This window comes from Lygodium microphyllum, chromosome 14, assembly GCF_053477565.2.
Source record: "Lygodium microphyllum isolate KBCC chromosome 14, Lygodium_microphyllum_v1.1.10, whole genome shotgun sequence".
Classification (NCBI taxonomy): domain Eukaryota; kingdom Viridiplantae; phylum Streptophyta; class Polypodiopsida; order Schizaeales; family Lygodiaceae; genus Lygodium; species Lygodium microphyllum.
The window spans coordinates 4,025,631-4,045,099 of NC_141148.1; the positions used below are offsets into that span (position 1 = coordinate 4,025,631).

General features: G+C 42.2%; 1 protein-coding gene and 1 pseudogene across 2 annotated transcripts in view; both read left to right on the plus strand.

The window, feature by feature from the left end:
• SRT1 (sirtuin 1) overlaps nucleotides 1–19,469 on the plus strand; it is a 107,713-nt gene that overhangs the window by 69,076 nt on the left and 19,168 nt on the right. Inside the window, exons 8-11 of one of the 2 annotated variants that reach the window (XM_087692272.1) lie at nucleotides 9,288–9,366; nucleotides 10,790–10,843; nucleotides 18,241–18,337; nucleotides 18,578–18,660. In XM_087692272.1, coding sequence (XP_087548398.1) covers nucleotides 9,288–9,366; nucleotides 10,790–10,843; nucleotides 18,241–18,337; nucleotides 18,578–18,660 — 313 coding nt within the window. The remainder of the gene's footprint in view (nucleotides 1–9,287; nucleotides 9,367–10,789; nucleotides 10,844–18,240; nucleotides 18,338–18,577; nucleotides 18,661–19,469) is intronic. The other variant, XM_087692273.1, reaches the window with a different exon arrangement.
• On the plus strand, nucleotides 12,420–18,234 carry LOC148025272 (uncharacterized; annotated as a pseudogene).

Consider the following 19,469-nt stretch of genomic DNA (forward strand, 5'->3'; position numbering starts at 1 on the left):
TAGTTAGCCTAACTCTAGTTAGTTGGTGAAAGGTTGGTTAGGTCAACTCATGACCTAAACTAGGTTGTACTTTCACTCTTTCAGTTCAGTTCAGCAAGTACACTCTACTCTCTTGCTGTAGCTCACTCATTGTCACTGTCTTGTTTCTCTCTCCTCCATTGCTGGTCGTGTTTTCTCACAAATCAGCCCTTTAATGCTACTTTGAGATCATATTAGAGTGTAGTGATTGCAAAAGGGTATGATTGGACTGAAAGAAAATGAACATGGAGAGAAGAGGGAGAGAGAAAAGAGACAGTAGAATGTAGAAATCTATAGCGAATGAATGCTGAAATGAAGAAGACAGATATGTACATGGGTTGTTGAATGTATCTATTAGGAGTCATGTGTGTCTTGTGTGGACCTGTGAGCCTCAGTCTGAGTTAGATGAGGACATTAGGAGCTCTAACATTGTATTTGTCTGTCATTTTATGTGTTTTAGACACTTTAGGTGGAGGACACATTAGTGCATTTCTTTTTGTGCACTTTTGGCTATGTTTTAGGGGTTTGACCACATTTAGGGTTTTTCCCCTTTTTTACCTATACATAGGCTGCCCTCCCACTTTCATTATCCATAATTGATCCTTGGTGATTAACCAACCCTCCTCATTCTTTCATCCCCTTGCTACCATCTAGTGCCCACATTGACGTGTAGAGCCGCGTGTTGGGGTTGTTTGTTGTAGCCTTGTACCTTCATCCATTGCAATCACATTGTTCTGTCTCTCTCCTGGGTTGTGTCTTTGTCTCCTTTTTCTCTCCCTGTTCACTTTTCTCTTTCCATGGCGCACTCTCATAGTATCTTTGTGAGGTGATCTCTCTCTCTACTTGAAATGAGAAGTGGAATGATTGGAGACTGGCCAGCCTATAAATAGGCATGGAATAAACTAATAAAATAATCAAGTTGGCTAGTTAAAATTGGCCAATTGCTGCAAATGATGATTGGAGCAATAAATAATGCCAAAAAAAGCTGTGTTGTACCGCCTATGCCATGTGGCATCCTCATAGCTTGGTTGCCCAGCTCTGCCCGGTAGTGCTGAAAATTACTAGAAGATTACAAAAACGCTATCTAACCTATACACAAGAAATGCGTAATTGTGTGCCCTGAGAGTGCTAATTGAATGATAGTAAACTGCCAATGCTTATCTAGGGGATGAATAAATTTCTTATAGGGACTCGAGGGGTGTGCATAGCTAGAAAATGGTTGGAGCAAGTGGTATCCAAGGCCAAGTGGTTTGGCAACAAGTGCCACGAAGGCAGATATGAGTGAGAATATGCCAGGGGACACGGAACTTGAAACTAGCCTTCCTTCTCGGATAGGGTGGTAAAACTTGATCAAGCACTAAATTACAACAATTAATAATTGAGCTTAAACTTAAATACACACATTACCTTAATAATCTTGGATAATAGACACATTTTTGGCCCCAAAATTGGCACCCCTTTCGGTATTTCTTTAACTTCAATGACCAATAAATCAATTACAAGCTGAGATTCTCTGATCTCCTTGGCTAATCCAAAAGCCCCTTGTTGTACAAACAATAAGCAAGCAATTGGGGCCAATTGCCCCTTGATTTTCACCCAGGACTTGCACAAATGGAACCACCAACAGGCCAAATGCTGCCCCAATTCACAATGGATGGCCTAGTATTTGAAATCCCTATCGATACAACAAGTTCAGTGTATGATGCCTTATCCTATTCACATGGGTCCTGAGGTGGGTGCTAAACCCTAATCTTTGTAGAAATTTAGGGCTTACAACAAAAATTCTCTTGCTATCTACAAAATTTGGCTGAGATCTGCCAAGAATGATAGAGATCTTTTGAGTATTGATTGGAGAAGGTGAGAAAATGCCAAAAGAGAGAGAAATTTCTATTTCCCACTGGAAAATGGCTGGAATTGACTGTTGCTTGCTCTGATTGGCCAAGATTGTAGTTAGCTATTGCAAGGGGAAGTGACCAACTATTGTTGCCTGCGTTGAATGTCGTTGCTTGCATCTATAAGCATCGTGAATGTTGTCGCCCACATCACTAGGGTCTCATGCAGTAGTGGACAGTCTCTTGAATGTCTCCACAATTCAAAAAATTGGACCAGTAGCTTCCTCTCTCTCTCTTCCACAGTCTCCCAACTGATTGAATGGTTGAGATCCAACCCAAAAAACGTTTTCTCAGTTTGCATGGGCATTTTTGCCAAGTGGTAGCCTTCTAAACCTGTTTTCTAGCATTATCGAGCCATTAAATTAATTTTCAGAATTGAACAATTTTGAAAATTAATTTCAGCCCTATTGACCTTGCCCAAAATTAAATATATCCATCCATAATTAAATTAGATAGGCCATTTGCAACTTGGAGTGGTCCCCAATCTTTGTTGATCCTTAGATTTACATTAATTAATTAATTAATGCTAGTCCTTAGTGTAGCCAGTGATGCTTATTGGCCAAACAATTGTTCTAGGGTTAAAAGTGACACCAATTGGCACCCAAAGCCCAACTAGCATAACTTATTACAACTTTTTCTTTTGACATTGTAATAAACCTTTTGTATATTAATTGTTGCCAAGACATATTGGCTCAATGATTCCAAATTAATTCGATATTCATGTATTTTGAAAGATGATTTGTATTAGTTAAGTGTTTCAAAATATGATTAAATGTTCATCCTTATATTTAAGGGTGACCAATGGCAAGGACACCCTATAATTATACTTGAGTCGTCATTGTCGAGATATCCAAGAGCAATTAAAAGTTTAGTCGAGCAGTTAAATTGACACCAAATGCTCATGATCGAAGAAACAAACCATGAACTGGTGAACCTATATAATGAAGCTCTCCAGAAGCTAAATTTGATGACTCCTAAAATTTAGGATGTTACATTTTTTGAAAAGTTGCTTAAATGGAAATTTTATTTGTGTCAAAGGCTTTGGAATTTTGCAAGGATAAATTTTATCTTTAGCAGCTATCTCAAATTCTTAACCATTTGTGAGATTTTGAGTAGAAGGTTTGGAAGCTTATTTCTTTAGAAAAGGGACATGTAGCATCTAGAAGAGGACGTGTTATTTTGAAGAGACAAGCACCTCTATACTTGTCATTTTTGGCAAACACTTGTCATTTGTAGCCTCTACTTTCCACTTTTGAGCATCCAAGCCCCATATCTTTATATTGTGGGTCTCTCTCTTCATTTGGAATAAGCTCTCATGCTGAAATTTCCAAGAAGCACTTTCTACTTAGTTTGACCTTGTATATGGTTCAGGCACTCGGTGCCCGTGGTTCGTTTTAATAAATTCTTGTAAAGGGGGAGAGGTCGGTTTTGCTCTCAATGTGGTATTGACTCCTCTCTCTGTGTGTCTCTCTATCTCTCTATTTTCGTGGTGATAATTGATTGAGTTGGTTAAGTTCAAATTATTGTCATTTTCACATTCTTCCTTTACTTACATACATGCATTGTATCCTCGCGGTCCTTGGCTTGTTACCATGAAATAACTACCATGTGTATCACATGTGCTAAACAACCTTGCACATTTGAATAATAGAATAATTAAATATTATGTGTAAGATTAAAGCATCTCAAAATTTATGTCCCCGTGACAAACCTCCCCCGTAAAATCCCTGCAATTGTCCTCGATTGCACTACATTGTGGCAAAGGAGAAGCATATTGCACTGGAATTTCCATAAGGTATCATAGTTACAACATTGGTCATCGTTGTTTAACCACGCTATATGCCCCAAACCTTGCTGAAAATTTCCAGCCAGCATAAACATTGGATTAGCTTAGAATTGTTGCTAGAAATCCATTGGATGTATCCTTAGCTCATGTGTGTCGATTGTTCTGACTTCACAACCATAGTAAAGCATATTCTCAGCATAAACCATGGTTGAAATTGTCAATGGCATTTACTCACATATTGCTGTTCATGGAAGCAGCTTTAAACCATTGAAAACTGAGCATAAAATGATTATAAACTGATTGTAAACGATTTAATTGTTGACTCGTGAAATTAATTTTTTGAGCACTAGAATAATTATAAAATTACTTTTGCGATTAAAATTTTGATAATTAACTTAATAAGCTAGATAATGTCGAAAAATGGGATTAGAAGGTTGCTACTTGGCAAAACTTGCCTATACAAGTAAAAAAACGTTTTTGGGGGCTGTTGTAAGTCTAATTCAACCATTGTGAGAGAGAAGGAGGTTGTTAGAAAGGAAGGAGAAGTTGTTGATATAATTTGCAATGACTAAGGTCAGCCTACAGCACGTGACAATAGTTTGGAGCCCTCCAAGAGTAGGTAACAACAGCCCAAGGTCCTTCTGGTGCAGATGATAGGATACAGAAAGGGGCAACAGTCTTTTTGGCGGTGACAACTTCCATGGCTGTTTGAGCAGGGTAGTAGTAGCTTTTCATTGTTTCTCGCAATGAAACTCTAAACTTTGTTTTTTTTTCGTAAAAAACTCTAAACTTTCTCTCTCTATAGTATTTTCTCTTATCCCCTAGTCATCTCTCAAGTTATCTTAGTATTTTTCAGTAGTTTGAGCTATCAAAGAAAGAGATTTCAGTTAATCTCTGCTGCAAAACCCTAATTTATAGCAGAATTTAGGGTTTTGATAGCCACCTCAGCATGCATGCTTAGAATTGAGGCCCTATGACTTAAATTCAAATAGTTGAAATTAAGGAATTTAAGGGAGATTCAAGAGGCCAACCAATGGATATCAGATCTAGGACTAAATTTGTCTTTCAAAGAGCATGGCAAAAGCCAATCCCCAAGCAAACCAAGGGGCAAATTGGTTTGTAGGCTTGCGGGTTAGTTTTGATAGCAAAAGACACTTGGATTAGCAGAGGAGGGCAGAGGATTTCAATCGTACTTCATCCATTTGCAATAAAAGTTACGGCTAGGGGTGCCGGTTTTAGGGCCAATAGGTTGTCCAACGTCCAAGACTGCATGGTAAAGTGTGCATTTCAGTTTTGTGAATTTGTTAATTGTTGTAATTAAATGCTTAATCAAGTTTTACCATCCTCTCTAAGAAGAAAGGTTGGTTTCAGGATTCCATTGCTGGGATATTATCAGTTTCCTTGACTCGGTGGGTCTGAGGCATCTGATTGAAGGTTAAAAGCTTTGATGTAGTGCTGAAATTGTATTCATTTGAGCATTAGAGCAAGAATTTGTTCAGATAGTGAGATGGGATGAAGTATGGATGATACCGCTCGATCTGAAAATTCACAAAATGTTGGGAAAAATGAAATGCTTGATCTTAGACAGTGTATGCAGCATGGACAACAAGCTAATAATGTTGCTTTAGACCAAAATGTGGGTCCTTCTAGGCCTTTAGAAGCTGATGAGTAGCAAGAGGAAGAGAAATTTGATGACTAGTTTAAAGATCAGCTGAGGATAGCAGCTGAAATGTTTGTGCAATTGGCAAATGACCCTCAATTCATGTGCTTTTTGCTCCCCTTAGAGAGGGCCAAAAAGGTAAGAAGAGGAAATTGTCTTCAAGAACTTTGGGACAACAAGATGCACTGAAGGAAGAGTCAATACAACAACATGATGTTTTAAATGTGGGTAGTGAGCATAAGCAAATGATGCCAATAGGGCAATTGATGCATATGCAAGGCCAACCTGGAAGTGCCAATCCAATGTTTTTTGGACAGTGGGATATGCATGCAACTATGGGGCAGCTAGGTGATTTTTGTGGTGGCACTAGTTTCCATGCTATGGTGGGTTAGGGATCACATACGGGGATGTACGACAACTCCTTATCGTATGTAGCAACCAATGTGTAGTGTGCAAGGCCCAATGTATTTGGGTATGGCTGGTAATATGGATAACCCCATGTATAACAATGTTGGTATGATGTTGGGGCACAAAGTGACAAGTTTGGCAATGCATATATATGTAGCCCGTTCTGTTTGGGACTTATGGTATTAATGCTGGTCATGTGAATGCTTCATATAGTGATGTTCATGAGGAAAAATGGAGCTAGTAATATGTGCAACGTATGGAAAAATGCATATTGGTATGGCTGGTAGTATGTAAATTTCCATGTACTGTCACTTTGCAATGGTCCAGAAGTATGCAAACAAGAATGTTTCCTAATGTATCTGGTGCTCCTAGCATGTCAGGTATACATGATGGGCTAGTCCATTCAATGCAATGTTGCATATTAGTTAAGTTGGAATTGTAGCAATGTGTAAGTGCAAAGCATCGTAATGCTTAAGGGGAAGAAAGGCCTACAACCTAGTGGAGGTTTTGAGGCAAGTAAAGTTAGAGGTAAAGTTCCCATATGTTTCTTGGTGAAGCTTTAGTATTGTTTCGCCAATAGATGCAAAGTGGATGGAAGAATATAACTTGGTAGACCATCCTCTGTTGTTACAACTTTACCAAGATGCCTTTCAGTTAGAGCTGACTTCGGTTCGGGCTCAATCAAATTTAGCAGAGTAGGGGTCTGGAGCATTGCTTGATGCTCAGGGGGGAGGTAGCACTTCCACCCCACCAATTTTGGACGGCTCTCATATGTAGTGGATCTTGGATGTATTCAACATGCATCGAAGGTATTCTGCTATTAGTATATATGCCATGAGATCACTACTCAGTAACTAGTCACTTTGAGATGTATGTAGACGAATATGAGTTTTACTCGGGCACTCGAACTGTACTTTTGCATTAGTTTATGATCAGCTTGGCATGGGTTTTTGCCTCAGTTTTCACATAGAAATTTTGTTCAGCTTTAGCTCCGTTTTAGATCAGCTTGAGAATTGTTTATGGTCACTTCTTTTCTGTTTAGTTTCTTCTTTGCAAGTTTGCAGTGTGGAGAATTCGGCTCTCAAACGCCACAACTTGGCCATCTTGCATAAGAACAGCCCCAATGTTGTGACCACATGCATCACATTGAACAATAAATGAATTCCTTAGATCGGGCAACACAAGTACGGGATTTGAAGTCATATTTTCCTTTAGCTTTTCAAGTGCTGAAATTTCCATTGTTGTCCATCTAAATGGTGCATTTTTCTTTTGCAAAGCATACAATGGAGATGCAATTTCAGCAAACCTGCATACATACTTCCTATAGTAAGAATATAAATCCAAGAAGTTGTGGATCTCATGTACATTTTTCAAAGGTGGCCATGATCGTATTGCCTCAATCTTTGCAGGGTCCCATGTGAATACCATCAACTAATACAATATGCCCCAAAAAGTGGATTTCATGCAAAAAGAATTCACTTTTCTTGTCATTGATAACTAGCCTATGCTTACACAGTTCATTGAACACAATGCCCAAGTGCTTTCTATGCTTCGCCTCATTTTTTCAGTAGACAATCATATCATCAAAGAAAGTGCGGGCAAATTCTCTATGTGGCTTGAAGATGCGATCCATCATACGATTGAAAGTGACAAGCACATTCATAAGTCCAAAAAGTGTGACAAGAAACTCATATAATCAAAAAGATATCTTGAAAGCCGTCTTAGACACACTCTCTAGTCTAATGCGTATTCGATGATACCCACTTTTTAAATCTGTACGGCTTAATATGGCTATCCCTTGCAATCTATCCATAACATCATCGATCCGAGGGATTGAAAACCAATTCTTTATTGTGATCTTGTTCAGAGTACGATAGTCAATGTTCATACACTATGAACCATCCTTTTTTTGCAACAAAAGCACTGGAGAACAAAAAGGAGATGAGTTGGGCTGAATCAACCCTTTTTCTAATTTTCCAGCGTGCTGCCTATTGGGATAGTCCCTTGCAATATGACCCTCTTGTTCACATATGAAACATTTATTTGCAGCCATTAGTTTCCTACGTTGTGCCAATATTTTTGAGTCCTTTCTTTGCTGTTTTGGCCTCTTTTCAGGTTGATTTTCAGATATGCCCCTTTTCTCAACCTTAAACAACTCTTTATTCGGCGTCTCCCCACTCTCTAGAAAGTGGAAATCCTTCCTACGTAGCAAAGCATTTGCTTTAATAGCAGTCTCTATGAGCAGAGACATGCTAGAGATGGTGAATTTTATGCAAAAATGCCTAATTCCTTTAGGCAACCAACAAACATATTTTTCCACTTGCTCGTGAAGGGGTACAAGGCGATAAGATTTCAGATGTCAAGCCATCCATTGTGAATTGGGGCAGCATTTGGCCAGTTGGTGGTTCCATTTGTGCAAGTCTTGGGTGAAAATCAATGGGCAATCGGCCCAAATTGTCTTGCTAATTATTTGTACAGCAAGGGGCTTTTGGATTAATCTTGTATTTGATTCATTGGCAATTGAACTTAAAGAAATATCGAAAGGGGCACCAGTTTGGGGGCCAATAAGGTGTCTATCGCCCAAGATTGATACATTTGAGTTTATGCTCAATTATTAATTGCTGTAATTAAGCGCTTGATCAGGTTTTACCACCCTCTCCGAGAAGGAAGGCTGGTTTTACCCACCCACCCACACACCACAAGGTTCCATGTCCTCCTTGGCAGCCTAGGTATTCCATTCCCTTGCCATGCGCTTCTTTCACGAGAGTTCTATGGCTGTGAGCCTAGCTGTAGATGAGAGTTGCAATTAGGGGGAGTTCACGCTTCCATTGGAGGTGGGAATCTTCATAAGTTGCAAATTTTGGAGTGGCAAGATGCACCTATTGGCTCCTCCAAACGGGCTGAACTATTCTTTCTATGGACTGCACATACTTCATTGAGAGGTTTGAAGAGAAGGTGGTGGTTGTCACATATGATCAAGTGAGGGAGCACTTGTCTCAGAGGAATGATGGATATTAACTGGAGGTTTGGTGCTGAGTTCCCTTACCTCAGTATTTTACATCTTGCTGCGATAGGCAAATATAACATAGCATTTATAAGTGTACACTATCATAGACACATTGAATGTTCATGTTATTGTTGTTCCACACCGTTTGTATAAGTAGCATCTTCATCTTTTTAAGTATGTAAAAAAGGAGCATTTCTTCTTACACAGCACAAATATTTTGGCTTCTGGACTGTGAAGACTTTTCAAAAATCTCACATAACTGTGGAGATATTCTGCTCTTTCAATTTAGCATTGAGCTTGCTTCATTTGATTGAAACAATGATAGTGCTAGCAGCTGGTATGAAACTCTGCAACTACCTTCGTTTTTTGATAAAGTAATGTATACCTATTTATCACTGTCATGACACAGACACTACATAGAAAAGCACTTTATTTTGGTCTCATAGACCTTGAAGTCTCTCAAATCTCTCTTGTTTCATTTTGTGATTGAACTTGGCCGAAATCTTCTTGTAACAGCTTGCAAATCACACCCGCTTGCAATTTACCTCTCAAAACTGTTAGAGGTGGTGGGAAAATGGTTATTATAAATCTCCAGGTACATGGAAATGTTTAGTCTCTTAATCTATGAAAAACATCACTTTAACCTTATTCATGTCTTTCAACAATTGTACATTTATAGTGTGTCATTGAAGATGTTCAATCCCATGTGTGGATACTATGAATGTGGTTCAGTGTGTTGGAATACATGACTATATATATATTCCATGACATGGCTGCATAAGTTAGCAGAAGTGGAAATGACAAAAATGCAAGTCTCCAATAGCGATATTGTTGAGGTGCCCAATGGATTTGGATACACATAAGTCTCTTGCCATGTTTTGCACCAAATATGTATGGTAGCTAACAATTTGTATCATCCCTTCGGATTATACCTTAATGGCACACTGTGCTATCATATGTTGGTGGCCTTTCAAACATTAACATCAATTGTAAAATCCTAAATTTTGAGGATTCAGGACTATGATACCTGTATGAGGATGTACAACTTGCAGAAACAAATTCACTCATGAGCTTTCAGAAAGTCTTGAGATTGAGACAATTCTATTAGAGTCCAAAATTGTATGATCAAGGTTAGTTCCTGCAAAGTGGATAATTTTTGTGTAAAAGTTCCAAACTAAAATTTCTAGATGGAACCTGCTCAAGACATTGATGTAATGGTTCCTCATTGTGTTGGAAATGTGGTGGGCTCAAGAAAGGCAGTTCAGAGAGAAAAAGAGTGCTAATATCATCACGAAAGCAGGCACATATTTGATAGGTAAGAGCATGCACTATGATATTACAAGAGTGTGTGAACTATGATATCACAAGAGTGCAGTGCACCTGTGATGTGGCGGGTTGCAGATGGCAGTTCTGGCAGTCAGATTGGACCAGCTTGATGACACAGCAGGTTTGACCAAATTTATGTTGTGTCAGTCACAGGCAGGCCAGGTAGTGGGCCACTACTGTAAACAGGATCTCATGGGTAGCATCGTTGCTTGGTACATCTGGACAGTGAGATGCAATGTGGTTATAGAGCAGCAGGATGTCTCTGCTTCGGAGAACCTTCACTTGTATTTGGACAGAAATCATTCACACCATCAGAGGTATGTGGGAGAGATTGCAGGGAGATCCTGATTGCATGAGTAGGATGCAAAAGTCCTTCCTACATACCTAGAAGTCTGACACCTTCTTTGATTTAGAGCTCCCCATAAGGTTTGGCCTTAGGTTACCACAGTAGTTATCTCATTCACCTTGTCCTTGAGATCTCCTTTGAGCAGATAGGCAAGGAAATGTAGTCCCATGATGCCTTTCCGTTTATTTTATGTTGTTGGATTTTGTACTTTATGTTTTTGCCCTGGTGATAATTTTGACTGAGCTTTCTGTTTATAGAATTCTCTTCTTGTAAAAAACATTCTTTATTGAAACTCAACATTCAAAATGTTGTTGTTTAAAAGAGTCTGACAGCACTGGTCCTGCAGACCACTCCCAAGGATAAAAAAGCAGCCATAGTGATTCATGCTCGTGTGGATGAAGTAAGTTTTGCAAATAATTTTCAATGCAGTTTAGTTTTCACAAATGGTTTTAGTTTTCATAGATACTTACCTCAATAGATGAGTTGATGGATGGACATATTTCAACTGAAAACATATGTTGTTTCTTTTATAATTCTTGAATTATTCTCAAACTTTCATATTGGTTGATTTGTGTGTGGTTGGAAGGTGTGCACTGTGGGATATTGTGAATGTTGCTGTTGTGTTCTAAATCTAGTATCTGTAGGGTTGGCTCTACTTTAATCGGAAGTGTAGTACTTCCTGACAAGGGAATTCTGTTCCAAGCACATGGATGCTCAATATACTGCTAGCTGGAGTTTAAAAAAAAAAAAAAAGTAAAATGTGGCTGATTATATTACTAAAAAAAAAACAAATTACAATGGAGTGCTCATGCTCAACAGACTAGCTGGAGCTGTTGAAGGTCACAAATACATCATGTATACAAGCCTCTCAAGGCAGTTTGGGGGGGATGGGGGCAAGAAGCCATCGAGGGGGGGTGTATCGCCATTTGGGGCTGCCTGCCTGCATCACGAAAAACAGGTCATGGCCACCCCAAGTGCGCATGAAATGACATGGGAGCTCTTGATGAGCCTTGGACTTGCTTTGCACCTGACCCCATTGGCCGCGGAGGGAGTGGATGATGGAAGTCCAGAGCTATGCTAAGGTTGCCTGTGTAGAAAGTCTCTCTTCGACGAAAGCCTCCTGACACTGCGCCTTCCAAATATGCTAGCCGGTAAGGCTCCCTATGATCTCCCATACCTTAGAGCGGTCTGTTGTGGGCTCTAGTACTTTGCGGATGGGTAGAGCCTCCAAACCGACAATTGCGCACGACCTTGCCTCGATAATGAATATCGTGTCTTGCATTCCAACCTCATACAGAAGGTGATGGCCGTGGCTAACCGCGGCGAAGGATGCGGCATGCTCCTCTCCATACGAGCTGCGTCGCCTCACACGACCAAAGGGCAGTGCTTTGGGGTTTCTAGAGGCTGCTGTGTGCAGCACTTACAACCTCCCTCCTTCTGCATCTGGGCAAGCCAGGTTCCCATCGCCAAGCCTCCCTATCCACCAGCCATAAAAAATACGATACCCTCGGTCTCTAGCTATCCCATAGGTGGGGCCAGAAGGTTAGTCGGAAAGGCGCCGTGATGCTGTGCTCCGCCCAGTGCTTGCTACGTGACGGCGCCCAATCCATATTCTCTTGCATTAGTATGTGTTTGCCAATCTTGGCGGTGTACTCGAGGAATTCAGTGGCTTCTTGGCGACCGCAGTGGCCGACCATAGTCACTCTCTCGGATCCCACTCCAGCTCATCAAGTGGCATGTCCTCCTAGATCCAGAGGTGCCACTCCTTGAGCTCCTACCAGAAGACAAAAGGGTCCAGCCGCCATGTCTTTCCCTGAAGGCCAATTATCCGGATTCTCTTTCATGAAAGGTTGCCTATCCCTTCATCTTGCTGCCCTGTGTTAAGAACCAAACGCCCCCCCTTCTGTACAGTGAAGGTCCCAGGTGGAGCGCCACCCACTCTATTTGCCACTTGCAGGGGGATGCTTGCTGGTAAAAACCTAGTGGCCCATACCTCCCCGGGCTCTATCGATTGTTGTATCGGGGGGGGCAAGCCACTCCTGAGGTATTGCTGCGTCTATCTCCCTTCTCCTCAACTCCACTCCTCTCTGACAGCTTGATACTCCTTGCAATACCTCATCGTCCACCATTTAGTACACCTCCTGCCATGTCCTGATGATACGAGCCGGCGGGCCAGCCTCCTAACAAGCCCACTGGATGTGGGGGCGCTCACCAATGTGTGCCCCTTCCTGATCTTTGACCTGGGGGTTCCAGATCATTGGTTGACGGTCTATCTCCTCCTGGCAGCTTGGGGGGTTTGGATTAGGGCCTTATGGAGGCCTTGCCACATGTGGAGCAAGCTGCGTAGGAAAAGTGTTCTGGGGGGCGGGGTGATCTGGGCTGACGCGAAGATCCATCCCAGGGACGGCCTCCACTCACTGCCAAGCCTCGGTCTACAATCCTGAAGACCCTCCTGCAATAAGACCTTCTAGGTCTGCCCACCTGGTATGAAGTCGCAGACAACTAGCTTACCCAAGCGGGCCATACTCTGATACTTTGGGTCTATGATCCCAAGCCCTCTATCTGACCGATGCCGTATGATCGTCGCCCACACTACCTTGGCCCTGGAATCCATGGAGCCGTCTGACCTTGACGAAAGGAAGTTCCGCACTAGGCAGCGAAGCTGCACTACGCAGGATAAGGAGAAGCACCAACATGAGGTGATGTACCAGGCCGTTGTTGGGAGGACCTAGTTAACCATGAGGGCTCAGCTGGCTAGTGAGAGGTGAGCCGTGCTCCAGTAGGTCAGCTTTCTCTGAATAGAATTAAGGACGGGAAGAAACTCTTGAGCAGGAGTGATGCCAAGTCCCACTTGGAACCCTAGGTACCAGACGGTCTACCCTCTGCTCACCCATCTAAATCCTATGTGGATGTCCCACTCCATTGACAATAAGGTGATCAATCCACACCGGGCAATGATCGGATAACGCGGTGCCCGCCAACTACTCAATCTGGCCTCCACGAGAGCCTCCCCACTCTCCCACATAAAACCTGTCCAACCGCTCAAGCAGGACTTCACCTAGCCGCCTATATCCCCAAGAGAAGTGTAGCGACCTCTCCCTCCTGTGGAAGGTAGGGCCTCTCTAGGCATCGCATGCTCCTACTGCCAGTAGAAAGACCTCCCATGCCTCTTGCTCCTCCCCAACCATACCCTGGTAGTTTCTGCCTCTGTCCTACTGGTCCTCGAAAGCCTCCAGATTGTTGAAGTCTCCTCCAACGATCCAAGAATCCACCTCTAGGATTCCCTCTGCGATCTCCACCTAGAACAACCTGTTGCGTGCCCTAACCTCCGTAGGGGCATAGACATTGAGGACTCCAAGGCACGAGTCCCCAATATCCAATCTGATCCATAGAACCCTCCTTGCCACTATCGTCCCGTGGTCTCGTACACAAGCGGTGAGACTTGGGCCAATAGAGGTGCATACGTCTCCACTCCTGCCATGGGCACCTATGGTGTGGTCCCAGTAAGTGTGTGAGTTGCCTGGGAGTACCTTCTCTACCCGTTGGGCCTGGTTGGGAGTGAGCTTGTGTAAGATGTCGATCCGTTCGGCAAGGACAGGTTGCAGTTGCTGCCAAACAATCAACTTCCTGGCACCACGTGCCCCACTGTAGTGGAGACTATTCACATTCCAGGATGCAAGGTGTAAGCTCATGGGAAAACCTGTGACTGCCGAACAGGCAGCTGTTCGGTGTGGAGGCTGTTGATGAGAGGAAAAACTATGGGACATACAAATACGCTTTGCCGCAGGTCTGAACGGCGAACTCCAATCTCCCATGGTGGCACTTGGCTGGACCATAGGGGTGATAGATGCTTCAGGTGGTACTATCAATGCATCTATCAGCCATGCTGAGAGTCGTGACTTTATACACTAGTAGAAACGGGCTGTGTGTGCCAGGGGCCACTCGATCACATCCTGCGGAGCTGTCCACTGTGGAGGAGCTCGAAAGATAATGATCAAGTGTGGGACCTCGACACCAGTCCACTAGTCAGTGTACCCTGAAATGGTATTTCGATAGGTCCGAAACGGACCGGCTATTTCAGGCTGGGACGAAAACGAGAGACCGTTGTTTCGGCGGTCTTGCGGCCCGTTTCGGGTGGTTATCCAACGCTGAAACTCGTTCTCCTTCCTGACTTCAGACTTGTGCGTGGGGCACTCGTGCAGCTCTCGCCTTCTCCTCCTCGGACTTGCAGCTCCCGCCTCCTCTTTCTCTTCCTTTTCCTCTTTCTCTTCCTCTTCCCCTTCTTCTTCCTCTTTCTCTTCCTCTAAGCTCTTCTTTTTCTCCTTCTCCTTCTTCTTCTTCTTTTGGAATCTCCTCTTCCTTTAATCCATTACCTAGGTCCTGACTCCTAAAGGCTAATCATATCACGACGTCGGAGGCATATTGGATGCACGTCACTCCAATCAAGGGATACGAGGGCTCCGACAGATCAAAGAAGTGGTGGTGCAACTATTGTGGATTGGAGAAATCAGGAAGTGTAATGCGCGTGAAAGACCACTTGGCTTGCATTTTTAACAAAGACATTGGGCCTTGCGCAAATGTCTTGGCAGAAGTAATAGTAAGTGTCTATCTTTGGTGTCGAAAGCGTACGGGTATTGAGCTAGAAGAGGATGAATCAACTCCACATTGGGCTAATAAAGCACAAGTGGGGCAAAGAGAGACTAGTGGACCTAGTGGCGCTAGCCAAATTGGAGGTGCCAGTGGCCCATAAAAAAGAAGTGGATCCATATACATATTGGGTCCAAGTGCAAAAAGTACCCCGTTGCCATCTTCTAGTGGTGGTGGGTAAAAGGGCTCCTTGCATGGTGCAAGTGTCAATGCAGGACTTCAGAGACAGACAATTGTGGAAGCAACTAGGGAACTCATATGCTTATTTATTCGGTATGCTATCCCTTTCAATGTGGCTACTACACACCAATGGAAGAAGACAATCAGGGCAGTAAGGTGCATAGGGTGTGAGTAGGAAGGTCGATCCGCAAATGTATTATGCACATGAGAGCTTCGAAAGGAAAAAGCATCCACAGAGGCTCAATTGGAGCCCTTGAAGGAGACAGGGTGAAATATGGATACACAATATTATGCGATGGATGGTAAGATATGTGTCGAAGGAATGTTTACAATGTTTTGGTGTCTTCATGTAAAGGCACCATGTTCATTAAGGCCATCGATGCCTTTGTCTCAGGTATTACCATTACAGGAGCTTTCATTTGGGAGCACATGCGACAGGTCATCATGGACATAGAAGTCCAAAATGTGGTGCAAGTGGTGACAGATAATGGAAGCAATTGTGTGTCTATGGGATGTATGTTTGAGGAGTTTCCTAGCATAGTATGGACTCCATGTGCATCCCATTGCCTTGACTTGCTTATTGAAGATGTTGGGCAAATATCTTGGGTGGATAACATTTTTAAGACGGCAACAAGCATGGTAAGATTTGTGAAGAAGAGGCCATCCGTCTCACAAGCATGTTTTGAGCCAATAGGACACTTGAGCTATTGAAGTCCTCCACCACTAGATTTGCTTATATGTTTATTATATTGGAGAGGTTGATACAGGTCCGTCCAAATTTGATATGGACCATTGCATGCCAGGAATGGCTCACATGGAGTGAGAGAGACTCTCCAAAGGCTCATGCTTTTAGGTGCAATATTTTAAATGAGAGTTGGTGGGTTGAGACAGAGGCATTGGTGAAAAGTCTCACTCTTATTTACACTGTATTGCGCATCACTGATATTGAGGGAAGTACTTTGGGGCTTCTATATGAGTATATTGATAAAATTGGCGAGGCCTTGTTTCGCAACAGCTTTTTGCTCCAAGACAAGTAAGTTTTTGTTTAACTTTTACACATGTAATTATTTGGTATTAACGACTCCTTGATGATTGATTATTATTTTAACTTCTAAGTTTTTAACTTATTTTATCTATAGGGTTGATGAGATTCGTGCAGTGTGGAATGTACGATGGGATTGGTTCCATAAACCAATCCATGCAATCGCACATATCTTGCATCCCCTTTGGCATAGCGAGGAGCAATATACTAGCAAGGAGTTAGAGGAGGGCTTCATGGAATACGTGAGGCACCTCACAGAGGATGATATAGATATGATGAGAAGAGTAGAGGATGATTTGCTGGCATTCCGCAATCATTCTTTTCATTTTGGCCGATCAACAGCTAGGCTTCGAGAGAGACACAGCTTCAGCCTGTCTCTTGGTGGGAGAAATACGACAATTGTGCTCCTACTTTGATATGCGACTAGTGGCTTTTATATTTTGAATCTTGATTATCTAATGCATTATACAACCTAGGTAACAAGTTCTGTAATCTATTGTCAACTCAAATGTTGATTTTGCGGCATGCATATTAACAATTGCCAATTACTTAACCTCAATCTCTTAAATTTGAATAGAAATGCATTGCTATTCGGGTCCTCTCGTAAGATTGCTAAGAGGAATTGGAGCACATGAGCCCTCTTCTACACCAAAAAGAGAAACAAGCTCACAACTGTCTAGCTAGAGCGTTTAGTATTTTGCCATTGCAATCTCCAACTTCTTGAGAGGACCGCTTTGTCCCTTGAGCCTTCACAGGTAAATTGGTAATGATTAGTATTATGTATAATTAACTTTTTAACCTTGAGTCCTTGACACTTGACATTGCTAATTTGCTTGGAAGTTGGATTGTAAATTGTGATATGTATGAATATTGAACATATTGAATCTCCTTTCATATGATATATCTTTGTTTCATTCACATTTATAAGTGAATGTCGACAAGATTGATATAGAGAAGCTGCGTGACATTCCGCAGATACCACAGGAGGAGCGGGATATCTACTCCATGCTCTATGAGGAGCTATTGACACCGGTGCATGAGACTCGTGCACAGAGAAGGGTTAGAGCGAGGGCCACACGTGGTCGTGCATCACAGACAAAGTTAGAGTCAGAGTCTGAGGATGAGGCTGAGGCTGCTTCATCAACTTCTCGATCAGGCTCCTTGGAGTCGGACAAGGAGATGGTGCATAGATCCCTAGAGTCCGGATAAGTCACGAGTCATGACTCGTGATATACAGGAGTTAGTTTAGCAGCTAGAGTCCAGACTAGAGTTGCTAGTTGCTCATTGATATTGATACTTATAGCCTGTTACTGTCTAGCTCTAAAGGATCGTGTGCCACTGAACTGCAAATTGAAAGAGCATAGTTATCTTTCTTCCTCTCCCACCTCCTAGTTCCTCACATATGACAATGCATGAATGCTATTCCCTGTTGTTCTGAGTCTCGAAACATTTTCTACTGTGTGAATGTACCATATTAGCATTTATGTGGGCTGATGACTATGGCATAGTATAGTAAATTAGCGGCTTGCTGAAGATAGAGTAGTCTCTAAGTGGTCGGAAAGTCTACATGTATACTAAGAAAGGGCAACTCACATGGCTGCCTCTCCTCAGCTTCCTAATGGCTACCATATGACATTGCATGGATGTTTTACATCTTGAGATATACCAACCATTTGGAATATTTTCTTACTTTCCATGGACTCTTGACATGTCCACTCATGTTCCTATGTAGGAGTGATGTAGCAGGTAGCTTTATGTTGGAGTAGGTTGGAAGTGTGTAACAGTGTATAAGCTTGATGGCGACGTCATCTTGTTTTGCTAGGGGTCACTATTTTCTATATACATAGATTGAGTTTCACCTATTATAAGATAGTTATTGAGTAAAAAACATAACTGATCTTTTGACCAGCACCATCACCCTTCTGCAGGTTATTGCTGGAGTAATGAACAAATTAAATCTGCGGATTCCTCCATTTGTCCGTATTGATCGAGTATTAATCAGCTGGTTTTTCACAGCAAAATCTAGTATGTGAAAAGTGAAACTTCTTCTATTATTATCGTATTTGACAGTGGCCTTAGATCAGTGCATTCAGAACAAGATGCCAGTCTCTAAAGCATCTGAATAATCCCTTATTTTTGGTTCTCTTCTACGCTTTGAAGTCTGCTCTACAGCTCTCATGATGGAATTCTTCTTGCTGCTTAAGGAAGCTAGAAAATTCTCAAATCAAACTCTTTCTAGTGTATGAACACTCTTTTGCTCTACAGAAAATCGGACAGCACGTTGGACACTACGTGTGGGCAGCATACATGGTGTAAAGGCTCCTCTTCCTTTCGTTGACTCGGTTGAGGTAATTGCATGTTCTTTAAGATAACAAAAGAAAGATATTCACATATAGGACTTGTCTAGAATCATCTTTGAGCCTCAATTTTCTGCACCCTTACTGATATTTGAAGTCTATCTATATTTAAATTTCATGGAGCATTTCTGTGTGATGCATACTTTTCTAATTAGTTTCATGGAGCATTTGTAAGTGGTGCATACTTTGCTAATAATCAACACTGGTAGTGTTTTCTATAGGTGGAAACATCTCCTCAACCAGGATTAATACATTCTTGTGTCATATAATGGTACTTGGTGAGTGGGTGTCAGATATGTGTTTCTGAAATGGTCTTTCTATCCCTTGCATTTCTTGTAAAAATAAGATAGTGACCAAGCCGTATGACATGTAACCTGGGTTTTATTTGAGGCAGTGACGTATAAATATGGATGTAAACATCAGGATTCTGCAATGTCTACAAATGACCGAGCAACCAGAGAGACAGTAATGTCAACAAATGACCAAGCAACCAGAGAGACAGTAGGGTTTGCAGGGAGAAAGACAGTGTGTATGGCAAACACTGAGAAGAGGAGAAACTCGGATGAATGAATGAAATAATGAAGTGAATCTGATACAAGGGTGCTGTAGTATGAAGGATGCCCTGGAGTAGGAAGACTACCGAAGAATCCTCTGAGTTTGCAAATGCAGGGATGATGAGGTGTCGCCTAGAGTAGGGAGCCTTCAAAGAGGAGCCTCTGAATCACAATGCAGGGACGATGATCGGTGCTGCCTGGAGCAGGGAGATTGCTGTCACAGAGAGTGAGGAACCTTTGAGTCTG